At 37.9% G+C, this 12,943-nt stretch overlaps 1 protein-coding gene across 5 annotated transcripts in view; it reads right to left on the bottom strand.

Annotated features, from left to right (window-relative positions):
* Positions 1-575: 575 nt before the first annotated feature.
* ARHGAP29 (Rho GTPase activating protein 29) overlaps positions 576-12,943 on the bottom strand; it is a 52,283-nt gene continuing 39,915 nt past the window's right edge. For 3 of the 5 annotated variants that reach the window (XM_051625088.1, XM_051625092.1, XM_051625091.1), the window contains 12 exons: positions 11,371-11,558; positions 9,411-9,577; positions 8,860-8,988; positions 8,590-8,688; positions 6,943-7,106; positions 6,520-6,708; positions 6,232-6,369; positions 4,811-5,043; positions 3,740-4,046; positions 3,429-3,537; positions 2,958-3,077; positions 576-2,436 (listed from right to left, as the gene is read on the bottom strand). In XM_051625088.1, coding sequence (XP_051481048.1) covers positions 1,547-2,436; positions 2,958-3,077; positions 3,429-3,537; positions 3,740-4,046; positions 4,811-5,043; positions 6,232-6,369; positions 6,520-6,708; positions 6,943-7,106; positions 8,590-8,688; positions 8,860-8,988; positions 9,411-9,577; positions 11,371-11,558 — 2,733 coding nt within the window. In that variant the 3' untranslated portion in view covers positions 576-1,546. The remainder of the gene's footprint in view (positions 2,437-2,957; positions 3,078-3,428; positions 3,538-3,739; positions 4,047-4,810; positions 5,044-6,231; positions 6,370-6,519; positions 6,709-6,942; positions 7,107-8,589; positions 8,689-8,859; positions 8,989-9,410; positions 9,578-11,370; positions 11,559-12,943) is intronic. The other 2 variants (XM_051625089.1, XM_051625090.1) reach the window with 2 other exon arrangements.

The following is a 12,943-nucleotide window of genomic DNA, read 5'->3' as shown; positions in this document are numbered from 1 at the left end:
ATGCAACTCACAATACCAGTCTGGGCAGACAGCAGCACCTGGCACTTCAGCTTTTTGCAGTATGAGGCAGCTCCCAAAGAATCCACTCCTAGCATGGCCAGGACTCTCCAGTGGTAGCATGGCCTTTGCCAAGAGTGCAAGCCATGCTTCTCCAGAAACATGACAGGGAATCAGAAGTTCATCATTCCAAGTTTAGTACCTTTTGTTCTGGAAACTAAAACCATATTATGTCCACTGAATGCAGTGTGAGATTTTACTGGGATTTTTGGGAAGAAGGGCCAAGGGAATGGACTAGCAAGGTCCAGCATATTTTATGTTGTAAAAAACACAAAAACAATTATTTCCTTTCCTGTCCTTTGAGAGTCCTCTTTATTCTTACATCAGTAGAAAGTAGCATGCTAAAATAACTAGGTGAGAAAGGGTCAAGCTAAGTGAAATCTCGTTAAGAAAAGTGTGCCACCACCCCATCCCTGGAAGACAGATGCAGTAGAGTACTACACTATTGCAAAGGCCAAATGTGTGTATTTTAATAAGTTAGAAGAAATCCAGATACAGAAGCCATAGAGTCACTGAAATGTTAACAAGTTAATATATTTCAAAGCAAATACAACAGTGTACACATAAAAACCATTTAATACAAAGTGAAAACCATTAGATGCACCTACTAATGCAGATTTTTGGTTATTTTCAGCTCTTTCACTGAAGCTTGGAAACAATGCTCTTCATTTCAGTTACACCAGGTCAAGTGGTGAAACTGATCTATAGCAAGCAAATCACTGCCTTTTCACTCAACTGGGAAAGACAGCACCACCACAACTGACAGTCTCTCCAGAAGGGCATCCAAACAAAACAGGCTGTGCACATATGCCCCACTCGCTAAGCGACAGAGGAAACCAGATGTGGATTAATTGCTGCTTCTGAATAGTAAAGCTCAGTAAGTGCATCCTTGCTGTATAAAAAAAATATTAAAGTGACAACATAGAAAACTGGCAACAGATAACCATGTCTACCTAAAATATACACATATGATACATAATTAAAGGCCATGCTGGCCAGTACGTAAGTCTGTTCTGGAGCAAAGCTTTAATTGCACAGATTAGAAAACTGAACAAATGCTTTTACAGAGCAAAGCACAAAAGCTTTGGTTTATGCCGACACAGTGAACATTAAACCTTCAATTTTTATTATAACATCTATTACAAAAAATGGCTCCTTTCACTGCTACATGCAATAGTTGTTTCTCTATGAATAAGCACTCCATTCCATACCATGAAATGAAGCTCAGTGTCTTATTCAATGAACCCATTAGCTGTATCTAGACTGGGAATGCATTACATTTTTATGAAAAGCTACTGAATTACAAAAAGTTTTACTTCCTTCAAATTTCCCAGCCCTCCCCCCATTTTTAAAATGCTGCATATATAAAAATAACTCAAATATGGCATGAAAGTGGGATTCTCAAGGGAAGGCAAAGAATAAAGGGCCAAAAGGAAGCCTGCATTGGCAACATTAACAAATTGCATCCAGTCCAAGGAGAATTTGCACCCTATACAAAGTGAGCTTCCCTATGTTCCAGTTCTTGAATCCTTTTTGGTCTCAGTCTCTGGTAAGCAGGCTTCACATCTGTGGCATGAATATCCTCTGAGCTAGTTTTTTGTTCATTTGTGTTTTGTTCAGGATCACCTGATGCAAGTGCAGAACTCCCAGCCAGTTTCACAGTATTATCCTGGTGAATCACAGAGCTAACACTGGTTGGTACAGAAGCTTTAGCAAAAGAAACCTCTTCATTTTTCGATTTGTTAGAGGGTGGTTTATAAAATGTCCCTGGGGGTGGCTGCAATGTTCTTGGTGCCCTGAAGGCAGCAAGAGGATTAGCATCAGGACCATTCTCTTCTGTTCCTGTCCTTCCTGACCTGGCAGAAGCAGAGTATGGCTTACTAGGAAGAATGGCATTAGGTGAATTGTTACCAATGCTGCATGAAGATAAGGCACCTGCAGTTCCACTCTCAAGAGCTCGGTTCTCCTGGGGCACATTAGTCATGATCATTGCTGTCCTTTCTGTGATATCATACTGTTTATATTGCTTGTCCCAAGTTTTTCGCAGCATCTGGGTATTGTAACAAGGAAGTCTGCAGCAGGTGTTAACAGCAGGGAGTGCCTTCACCTCTGAAACTTCTTCAATGGTAGGGCTCCTGCCGAGCTTCTCTGGACTTACTGCTCCCATATTGCGTGAATTTCTATCATTCAAAACACAGGGAGGAAGTATTCTGTCTACAGGGAGGCTCACAGGGCGAGCAGCTGGTTTTGTCCTTGGAACCCGCAATGCGACCTTGGTAATCTGACGGTCGGGTTTCACAGGAAGTAAGTTAATTTTACAGCTTTCTTCACCCACAAATGATTCACTGTCTCTCTCTGAAGCTGGACTCAGGGCATCACCTAGAAACAGATAGATGTTACTGGATCATTGCACCAAATAGAGAAGTCAGCAAGACTTCTGCCAACAGAATATGAACTTTATTAGTGATCCCTTGACAGCTGGTGTTTTAATGGGTTAGCAGTTTTTAGATACACCTTGTATATATACTAGGAGTATACTACTTTAACCAAATGTTAGAGTTTAAATAGCAGTAACACAGATGCTGTACAGATGTAACCAAGGAAGACACTAAAGGGAAAAGGCAAAAGAAACATGGCACTTTTTTTTTGGCTGGTACTTTCCGAGCCCTGAATATTTTCAGTTTTAATATGTTTCAGAGTGTTGCATTTCTGTTCAGGTACAGGACATAACTGAACTGGTAACACCAGCTGAAAATCAGTATAATTAAAAGGGATCACATATAGTTACTCTTAAATAAAGTAGATGACATCATATCTACATTAAAACAAACTACTGTAGCAGTACAGGCAGATAAGCAGAAAAAAAGTGTTATGGAAGATTTAGAGTTAGGTTAGCAAACCTGGCTTTTTGGAAGCAGAAATATTAGAATCCAAAATGCTGGTAGCTGATGATTCTGTCAGAGAATTACTCTTCCCAGAGCCTTCTTGTGTAGTTCCAGTGTGTGGCAATGATACAAATTCTGGGGGAAAACAATGGTCAAAATATGTTAATTGCTGGATATTGGTTGCAGCATCATAGTAGATTTCAAAGATCCAGTCACAGCATAATTATCTTTTTTTAAAAAATATATATAAAAGGGAGAAACCAAAACATTGTTGTATTCTATTATCAAATATTTTAAGCTCAGATTCCATAAACATTTAGGATTTAATTCTCTGTTCCTCTTGCAAGGATAAACAGTGTATCAAGCAACAATAAAGCAGGTTTCATCTCTTGCTTCTGTCCAAACTGAAGAGCTGCATGCACTACAATCTAACGCATCCATGACTGCTTATTCATGCACCCCCAGACTTAATAAAAGTGCACTAACCAGTTACAGATGTATCTACTCGTTCTTTTGTGCTCCTGTTATTGTTTGATTCCAGAAACAATGCAGCTGTTTCTGAAGCTCTGCTTTCACTTGGAGCTATCAGAATACCCTGTTAAAAAGTCAGAGCAAAAGTAAATGAGAACTCAAGAAGAAAGGCACTCCTTTACAAAAACAAACAAACAAAAAACCAAAACAAACCCAAAACAACCCACAAGGAGTTGACAGAAGTGTGCTCTGGAATGCTGCAGCATTTGACACAGAAGCTAAGATGGCACAGGTAACATTGCAGCAGCCCAAGAAAAGTCACTCACTTCCTTTGCAGCCACAAATGACTTCCTCTGCTGCTGAGGCTCCCTCTCTTCTGCTGACAAAGCAAGTCTGACTGTAATGGCATTTTCTTGAGACTGAGACGTGCTCAGAAGTGGATTCAATGGAACATCAAATATTTTTTCATAGTATGTTATGAGCAGCTCCACTACCCGGGCCTGATAAGGGTAATCCACAAGTGATGACAAAGAAACTGTAGCATCTGTTTGACGTGGCCTGATCAGAGTTGGACCAAATATTATGCCAAGGTTGCTGGCTGACATTTTGTTTTCATCAGACTGTTCTGTAACCCTGCATAAAGAGGAAAAAAATCCCAAGCCCCAAGAGTTAGGTTTTACTACTTCAGAAAGATTTTAGATATTAAAATATTGTCGTATGTCTAAAGAAGTTGAAAGACAATAAAAACCTGAAGGTGGGTTTGGTAGACAGGCAGAATCTTCACTGCAGACTGCATTTAGCAGCAGCTTGGACTAAGTGCTTTCCATGCAGGGTGTTTTTACGCCATATTTGGCTAATGTTAGTTGTAGCTATTTGGCATTTCTGGGGAAAAGAACATCTATTTTCTAATTAATAACTTGGTTGTTGCCCAATATCACCCATTTTTATTGGTAGTGATCATCTTGGTACATTCTCATACATCATCATACAATCCAGAATTTGCAGGACAAGGACGTGATATGTAACTGGAGAATGGTTATTAACAAACATGATTCAAGTTTCAATTTTCTGTAAAGAGCCACCAGTTCACTGCCCTATCTAGGTCACATCTTGATTTAAATCACACCTAGGTTCATTCAGCTTCCCCAAGTTACTACTTGCTGACCACAATGCTAACAGAGAATCAAGAATAACAGAGCTCAACTCTTCCCATCCTTTCTTTGCATTTCATATATTTCTCATCTGAGAATTCATTTCATTGGAAAGAGAAACAGCAACAGAACAATGTCACTCAAGGCCTACGTGACTTCTTTCTCTACAGTCACCAAAAGGGCATGCTACACAGCATGTAGCAATTAATTTTTCAACATCAGTTTGCATTTAAAGTCTTTTCTCACCTGTGAAGGTGTCCAATAAGGTACTGAAGAGTGTTATAGTTTGGTACGGGCAGTTGTTTCAGAAGATCTTTAATTTTAATGATGATCCTATTCAGTTCAATACAGATTGACTGTCTTTTCTTTGATTTGGGGCTAGCTTGCTTAGTGTCCAATTCCTCAGTAATATTCTGGCTTTCTTTTGCAAGTCCAATGAACTCATTGTAGAGCCGAAACAAAATCAAGGGTTCTGGAAGCTGAAGAAATAAGAACATTTCAGAAACACACTGAAGCCTGAACTTTTGTTTCTTTCCTGTTTAACTTTGTCTGGTCTGGCATATTTTTCCAGTCTCTGATAATATATTACACATGGTATCAAGTTTGGTCCATGGTATCAAGTTTGGTCCATATTCCATCTTTAAGATTGGATTTTAGGCCACATAACATTTCTTTTTAACTGTGATTTAACTATTCTCTCAGTATGAAAAGAAATAATACAACAACAAAAATAATGTACAAGAAAGACAAAAACCTCAAACGTGACCTGGCTATTTGCACTGCCTAGATAGCTTAGATAAAAACAAAATGTAGGAAGACTAGATAAAACTCTCAAGTAGGGTTTAGCTGAGGATTAGTCGAAAAATGTATGAAGCCCAAGTTTCTAACACTATTCCTGCATTTAAAAGGAGTAGGTTTACCTTAAAACCACACCAATAGATCAGCTACAATGAAGTAGTAAGACCAAAAGAAAACATTATTTGGTTATTTAATTAATCAACCCCATTCAAAATTCAGTGCAGTGCCTCAAACTGACACCCCAGTATGATGTATATAATATGCTGTCTTTTCACTTTAATAAGTAGGCAGAGTACACCTTCATAATTTTTCAAAAGCTCTTAATTTATGGTGATAGTCATAGGATTGGAATGCCCATCTCTGACAGCCAGTGTGAGGAAGAAGACACGACCATACAGCTAAGGATTATTCCTTTCAGGGTTAACAGTTTTTCAGAGTGACTCAGTAATTTCACTGGGCAACATCCCATCTCATTTTTCCAGATATATACTGAAACTGTTTGGGAAACTCCATCATGAGGCTTTAAAGCTCTGTTTTGAGAGAAAAAGATTTATAATCTCTCCATACTGAACACATCATCGTTCAGTAGCTGGAAAGGCTTTAGAATTTAAAGCTTCACTGCAAGTTGATAGAGAAAAGCTTGTTCAGCATACAGAACTAATATTTAAAGACACATTATGGCCATGTGGAATACAGATTATAATTCCAGCAGTCAGTAATCTCACAGCTTTACAGGCTCCATGTGAAAATAGGCACTCAATCTTCAGCTGCAGGACTGCAGAAAAAAAGGATTTATTTTTTTTTTGCTCTTGTACTGAAGAAATGTACTACATTACTATGGCTTTCCATCTGACCTTTCAAGTACTTACCTGGCGGAGATACAACTTGAGAACATTGCTGATATCATGTGCATAGAGTTCTGAGAGCTCAACCAAATCCTTTCCATTTTCAAAAGCTTGACAAAGCTTTTCAACTCTTGATTTGGCTCCATTCACACGATAGATGCCCTAAAATTAAAAGACCAGCACAACTCTATTTTAATTTGAAACACAAGTGTAAACCACCGATTATATCAACAGAACAGCATTAACATCTTAAGATTATTTAAAAAAAAAAAATAGATTGTACTTAAATTTTATAGACAAACTTGAGCATACCTTGACATTCAGTGCTCTGTTTTCAATTTCTGAGGTACACTTTTTGATGATGAAAGGAATGCCATCAGGAGCATTTTTAGCAGCTTGGGCAAATTCCACTCCAATCAAGTGAAGCCTTCCATGAAGTTTTTTGTGCCCACATTGAATAGCTAAAGTCTCCAAACATTTTTTATGGCATGCGAGTGAACACTACAGGGAAGGAAAAAAAAAAGCAGAACATGGTTTAATACACTAAGAAGTATTTCTGCTGTTTGATATCCCATGTGTGAGCAAAAGGAAAGATTGATTAGTCTATTCTGCTTTTGCTTTGAGTTCATGATGATCCCACAAGCCACAAAGTCTGTACTTCTTATAATGCAAGTTTCCAAATCTCCTGACTTCACATATACCCCAAGCAGCAATTTAAACTATTTTCCAACTTACCTCCTCACATTCAGCTCCGTGAAATACCACTAAGCTGTCACATTCTCTGCATTTAGATGGAGCTCTCAGCTTCCGTAGTTTGTGTGTCTGTGCTGCTTTGGACATATTAGCATTTCTAAAAGGTCCTGGAGAATTTGCAGTTTCAGATGTCAGATCATTTAAACCTAGAGAAAATTTCTTTGTTACTGTAATTCTAATACCTACTGTTGGGATAGGTTATTGATCTGATTCTTTCATTACAGAACACAGAATTCTGTAAGTACTAGCAACTACTGCAGTAATCTAAAACACTTCAATCACAAGGAAGCAAAACAATGTTACAGTTTATATAACAGACACATTAACTAGCAAATAATCTTACATAAAATCAGAATAAATCAATTTTGTATTTTTAAGTATTTCAGTTTTCTTCTCTATTAATGGCATGTGAAAATATGAGGACATTTAATTCCAACTGCCCTGCAGTTCAGACAACTATTCCTGTAAATTTCGTTCCATGTATTTCAAAATCCCGTACTAGACGATGAAAGATGATATTATGGTTTGCCCTGTAATGCTTCTGAAACACTTAAAAAAAGCAGTGAAGAATTAACACACATTCACAGCAGAGCCTATATAAAAAAAAAGAATCACTGATTCTCAGGCTTCTGTGAGAATATAAAAATATTTTCTACAGGATTCTAAAACAGAAGAGCAACTGGTGCTTTTTGTGACCAATTTTTTCAAGCAATTTACTTAAAATGCTATCAACAACCCTGAACCGAAATACTTTTGTTTTACAGATAAAAACCTTAACATTAACACACACAGTTAGTTGCCCAGAAAGCTTCTTAGAAGTTCAAGTATTAATTAAAGAAGCAAGTGAAAGTCTGCATTTATTAACGCGTCGCCATGCTTTAAAATCTGGACCTAAATTAGTATTGTTAACCACAGGGTCATTCCTAGAAGGCAAAGTATACATTTAGGAAATCAGGACTAACTGAAGAACTTCCTAAAGGCTTTACTGAGAAAGTGCCACAAATATTTCAGAACTAGTTTGTAAGTACTGCAGACGTCCCACAGAACTATTTCTGATAATCCAGTTATTCAGGTTTCAGTACCTGTGGCAACGTTGCAGTTATACAGTCAGAATTAATTTGAAAATTAGAAATGGTTTGGTCAGATCTGGGACAGACATTACCAAGCATATTATCTAAGCTGAAAAGGGGAAAATTTTAGTTATTACCCTAAACACCTGGATCCACTTTTTTCCAATTATCAACTCTCCATACCTGTACATTTCACTTTGAAGTTTAGCAGTGATCTCAGCTCTAGTGCCATGCAGCTAATTTTAAATGCAAGCATCTGGAGGGAATGGTTAGTGGATCGTTTATGTTTACCTCAGGGGGGTGAAGACACTAAAAATGTTCAAAGGCTGTCCATATAGTTAAGCTAAATGTATGAAGACAATTGTGCTCTTCTTCATTAAAATGACCTGAACACTATTCTTCAGCTCTCAACCTCAAGTGGATGCACATTGTATTGGAAGCAATGCTGCTGGTTATCACAGCCTTGTTAATGTACTTTTCTTAAGCACATTAAAGAGAAAAGCCACACCCTACAACAAAAAGCATCTTCTGGGGACTTCAGGTATGGAAACAACATTACCACAGTCTGAAGGAGATGGTGGCTCTCTTTCATCAAGATCATCTGCAGATGACATAGTACCAGTGGAAGGTGTTCGGGGAAGTCGTCTTTTAAAATCCCCTAGCAGATGAGAAAAATTTTCAGGAAGCTGTAAGTATCAGTTCCACCCAACTGCTCACTTTCATTACAGGCTCTGTCCAACACTAGCTAAACTAACAATGGTGTCTTCATTAATGTAAAACAGTTCAAAGAAAAGACTTCAAATTAGTACATAAGTGAGTGGAGCTGTACCTGGGCTAGCTGATGGAGAGTCCATGGATCGTGACTCGCTGCTTCCCCCTGCACTTTCAGAATCACTGCACATTCCTCCACTCTGGTTGCCAACTGACCATGATCTGAATGGTGGTGGCCCTCGTATTGCTTTTGAAAAGGAAATCCACAAATTCCAAATGTCAAGGACAAAAAGCAACCAAACAAAAATTTTTATTGAAGTCTAAGTCTAATGATGATTAAAAATAAGACAAAATTGCAGAAGTTACATCAACATGAAATATAGTAAAAAAAGCCCAGCATACATTCCTGTAAAAACTTCAGGATGTAAAATTAATTTCAGAAATGTGACACTCATGCTTTTGCAAAAGACCCGAAATCAACATGAATCTAAGTGTACATACAGGCAATTCTCCATTTCTCCTTAGGCTCAAGTACATAACTTACTACAGGCTTTGAACTTTAAAACACATTTTTGACCCCTTCAGTGCTATATTTCTGACAGTCAGACATATAGCACCTGTATTTTTATTTAGAGACTGAACTCCAGTTCAGATGAAATACAGAACTACCTTGGATATCTGTGCTGCTGGAAGATCTCTTCTCTCCCATCTTTTGTGAACGATGATACATTGGGCTTCCCACATCTTCTAATGTCTGAGCAGGAAAATCTCCGTAACACTGAGACAAGTTACCATGTGACATATGGACACTGTTGGTTGATTGCTTATTAAAAACCCTTCAGAAAGAAGAAAGTAATTTGAAGAGTGAGATATAATTAAAAAGCAATGTTTGTTTGTTTTTATCCCCAAAATGCTTAAATTTAATTGCTGTTCATGAACATACATATTTTACATGTAATTATTAAAGCCCAGATTAAAAAGAAAATAATAAAAGGAAATGGGTGGCAATTTTTCATTAAATATGTGCAATTTCCATATGTTTCCCCTTCGCCCCCTTTTAAATCAGCTTTTCCACGTCTTCAAAGTATTACAAGTGGTATTTTGCAGACTTTGAAAAAACAGCAAAGCTGTTAATCTAAAACCCAGAATAATTCAGAGGCTACTGCATCCTACTTTTATGCTTTCCTCCAAAAGATTCTTTGTCCTGCTATGAGGAGCATTCACCTATGAACATATAGGTGTTAAAATGCTGTGCTTTTTTAAAAGCCACAGAAAACATGTTGAAGCCACCAGAGCGCTTATAGTCAGCCTCTTGTGAGAATCTGCTCTCAACATAAGGACAGAAAACAGTTAACAGTAATTAATGGAAAATGTCAAAGCACCCTGTGGACAAAATGGCCTGCTAGCCAAGTTAGCATCAGGAAGCTGTTCATTAATCAGTTCTACTCTATCCAGCTGAAGGAAATAAAGATTTAAATACATTAAAATTTGCATTTTCTGAGCTATTGTCCCTTAAAGGGATGCAGACCTAAACAATAAAAATGATCACTTCAAGTACACAAGAATGACAAGGCCATGTCAAAGAAAAGAATAGGTGGAGAGAGGGGGGAAAAAACCTCCTATAAATCTTAAGCAGTAAATAGCTGGGAGAGCACACAAGAGTTTGAAATTTCATGCTCATCAGTTTCTTGGGGAGCTGAATAGTTAAATCCCCCTAAGTCAAAGTTTATGAGTATAGCTAAATCAGTCTCAAAAGGCAGGAAATTTACAGACAAGAACTAAGAATCTCAGCTTTAACTTTGAATTTCCTGGCTTTTGTTGGTAGAAATCTGACTCAAGCATTAGGTTTTTTGTATTTAGTTTCCTTTTGAAAGAGGATGACGACACTTTCCTGTAGAACTGTGAAACAGGCAGATTGGAATGGATATTCTGGTGCTTTAGTGCCAAGAAGACTATTTTACAACAAGTTAAAAGGTGGAAAAGCAGTTGGCATACTGATACTAGGAGTTGCTTTTTTGTCTTTTAGTCTTTACTTCCAGATTAGCTGTATCTTTAATAAATTAACAGTAAAACCTGCCATTGCACACAGGTTTGAAAAATATAATTTAGTTATAACATGTGGATTTCAAACTTGTTTTAGTCACATAGCATTAGACAGAAATTGAGCAACACTTCCTGCCAAAAAAAAGTTGCCCAATGTAAACAATATGACAGAAGGTAATGTAGCAGCAAGGTCTGCAGAAGAGGAAAAGTACCTCCTCAGGCTTTCTAAATTGATTATCAAATACTAGATGGCCAGACCCACACTACAGAGTTCAAAAGTTACATTTTTTATATTGAGCAGAATCTAAGTTAAAATAGTAACAAGTCACTTCTTGAACAACAACCATCAATGGTTTAGCAAGTCTTACCAGACAAAATTCCACTCTGCTTCAGAATTTAAAGTCAGGTTTCAAAGTCAACATTATATATAATCTACCAAAAGATGACTCAAAGAAACAGAGAATGGTAAAGCATGATGAAGTGCCAGGACTAACTGTTCCTCCAAAGAGGCTGTTTTACTGTTAAAGATATGTGCCTAGCATTTAATTCTAAACCAAGTATATGCCACCTGTAGTTTGGGACTTACCCATCAACTTGGGAACTCTGGATTTCAAAACCTGATTCAATAGGAACACCTTCCTTTGGCAAACTTTTCACAAACTCTGAATACTGCTGACCAGGGTCATAAAGTTTGGCACTCTCACAGAGGGACTGGCAGTTAACTGGAAGAGATACAACCTGAGCATGCTGCAGCTGGAACAGGTTAACTGTTGCCTGTTAGGAGAAAAGAATTTTAGTATTTGTAGATCCATCCACTAAATATGTCACTTGCACTTTGCTCAACCCAAATTATCATCACAACAGAAAAATAGTTGAACAGTAAGACTAGAAAAATTCTAGAAAATACAAAATTTGTAGGGATAGACTTTCTGCAAGGTTCCTGAAAGCCAACTGCAAAAACTTCATATGCAGTATCGATACTAGTATTCCTCTTCTCTCTGGGTTATTAAACACTGTAGGTAGTGAAGGCAATTCCAAAGTCTACCCACTTTGGGTTGATCAAGATAAACAACAAGGTTTGTTGCTATCAAAAAAGGCAATTCTCATGCTCTGCTGAGAATGTTAGTCACCATTACAATTATGAAGTTGGAGTTCCAAACTCAGATAAACTCCCTATCACCTTGAGACAATAAATGGACAAAACTTCTTGTCCCAGCAGAAGAGATTAACTGAACACTTTCTTTGTTAAAGTACATAATACTTCTAAAATATTTTATCATAAGGCAGAGACAAGGAAAGAGACACTGCATAGCTGCTTCTTCAGCTTGGGGGTTGCAAATTATTGTGTAATTTAGATATAGTTGAATTGACAAGTTTAAGCTTTCTACTGGTCTTACAGGATGGTTTTTGGTTTGCTTGAAGGAGGGGAGTCAGTTTTATTTTCCCTCCTCCACCCCAGCATTAAATTGTCTTCATCTCATCTAAAAAAAACTACAGATCTACTGGGATAATGTGCTCTTAAAGATTTATTTAAAATGTGTATGTAGATACACTGTTTTGACAATCCTTGGCTTATTTACACACATTAATAGCTATGGATGCTGTAGTAATCGAGACTGTCAAGATAAGCAGGCTCCATGCTGCAGCTTGTTAAGGGTGAGTGTCAGATGGAGCCAGGTTTTTTCCAGTGATGTCCAGTGCCAGGACAAGGAGCAATGGGTGCAAAGTAGAGCACAGGAAGTTCCATGTAGGCATCAGAAAAAACTTCTTTACTGTGAGGGTGACAGAGCACTGGAATAGGCTGCCCAGAGAGGCTGTGGAGTCTCCTTTGCTGGAGACATTCAAAACCCGCCTGGACACGTTCCTGTGTGATGTGCTCTTGGTGATCCTGCTCTGGCAGAGGGGTTGGACTGGATGATCTTTCGAGGTCCCTTCCAACCCCTAGGATTCTGTGATTCTGTGCATCTGCCAAACAGATTTGCTAATGCACTAATGAAAATAATGGGAGTGGGAGCTGTACTTTTAAGGAACCAAGTAACACTACTACTAGCAATATTCTTAGGGAGTTTTTACAAGAATTCTGTAGGCAGGGTTCTTGCAAGGCAACAACAGCTCATGAAAAAAACCCCGAAGACACATACAACACCCTCTTTTGTTAA

The sequence above is a fragment of the Apus apus genome, chromosome 7 (genome assembly GCF_020740795.1).
Source record: "Apus apus isolate bApuApu2 chromosome 7, bApuApu2.pri.cur, whole genome shotgun sequence".
NCBI classification, from domain to species: Eukaryota; Metazoa; Chordata; class Aves; order Apodiformes; family Apodidae; genus Apus; species Apus apus.
Note: the sequence above shows the minus strand (reverse complement) of the source record. Positions and strands in the feature narration are given on the sequence as shown.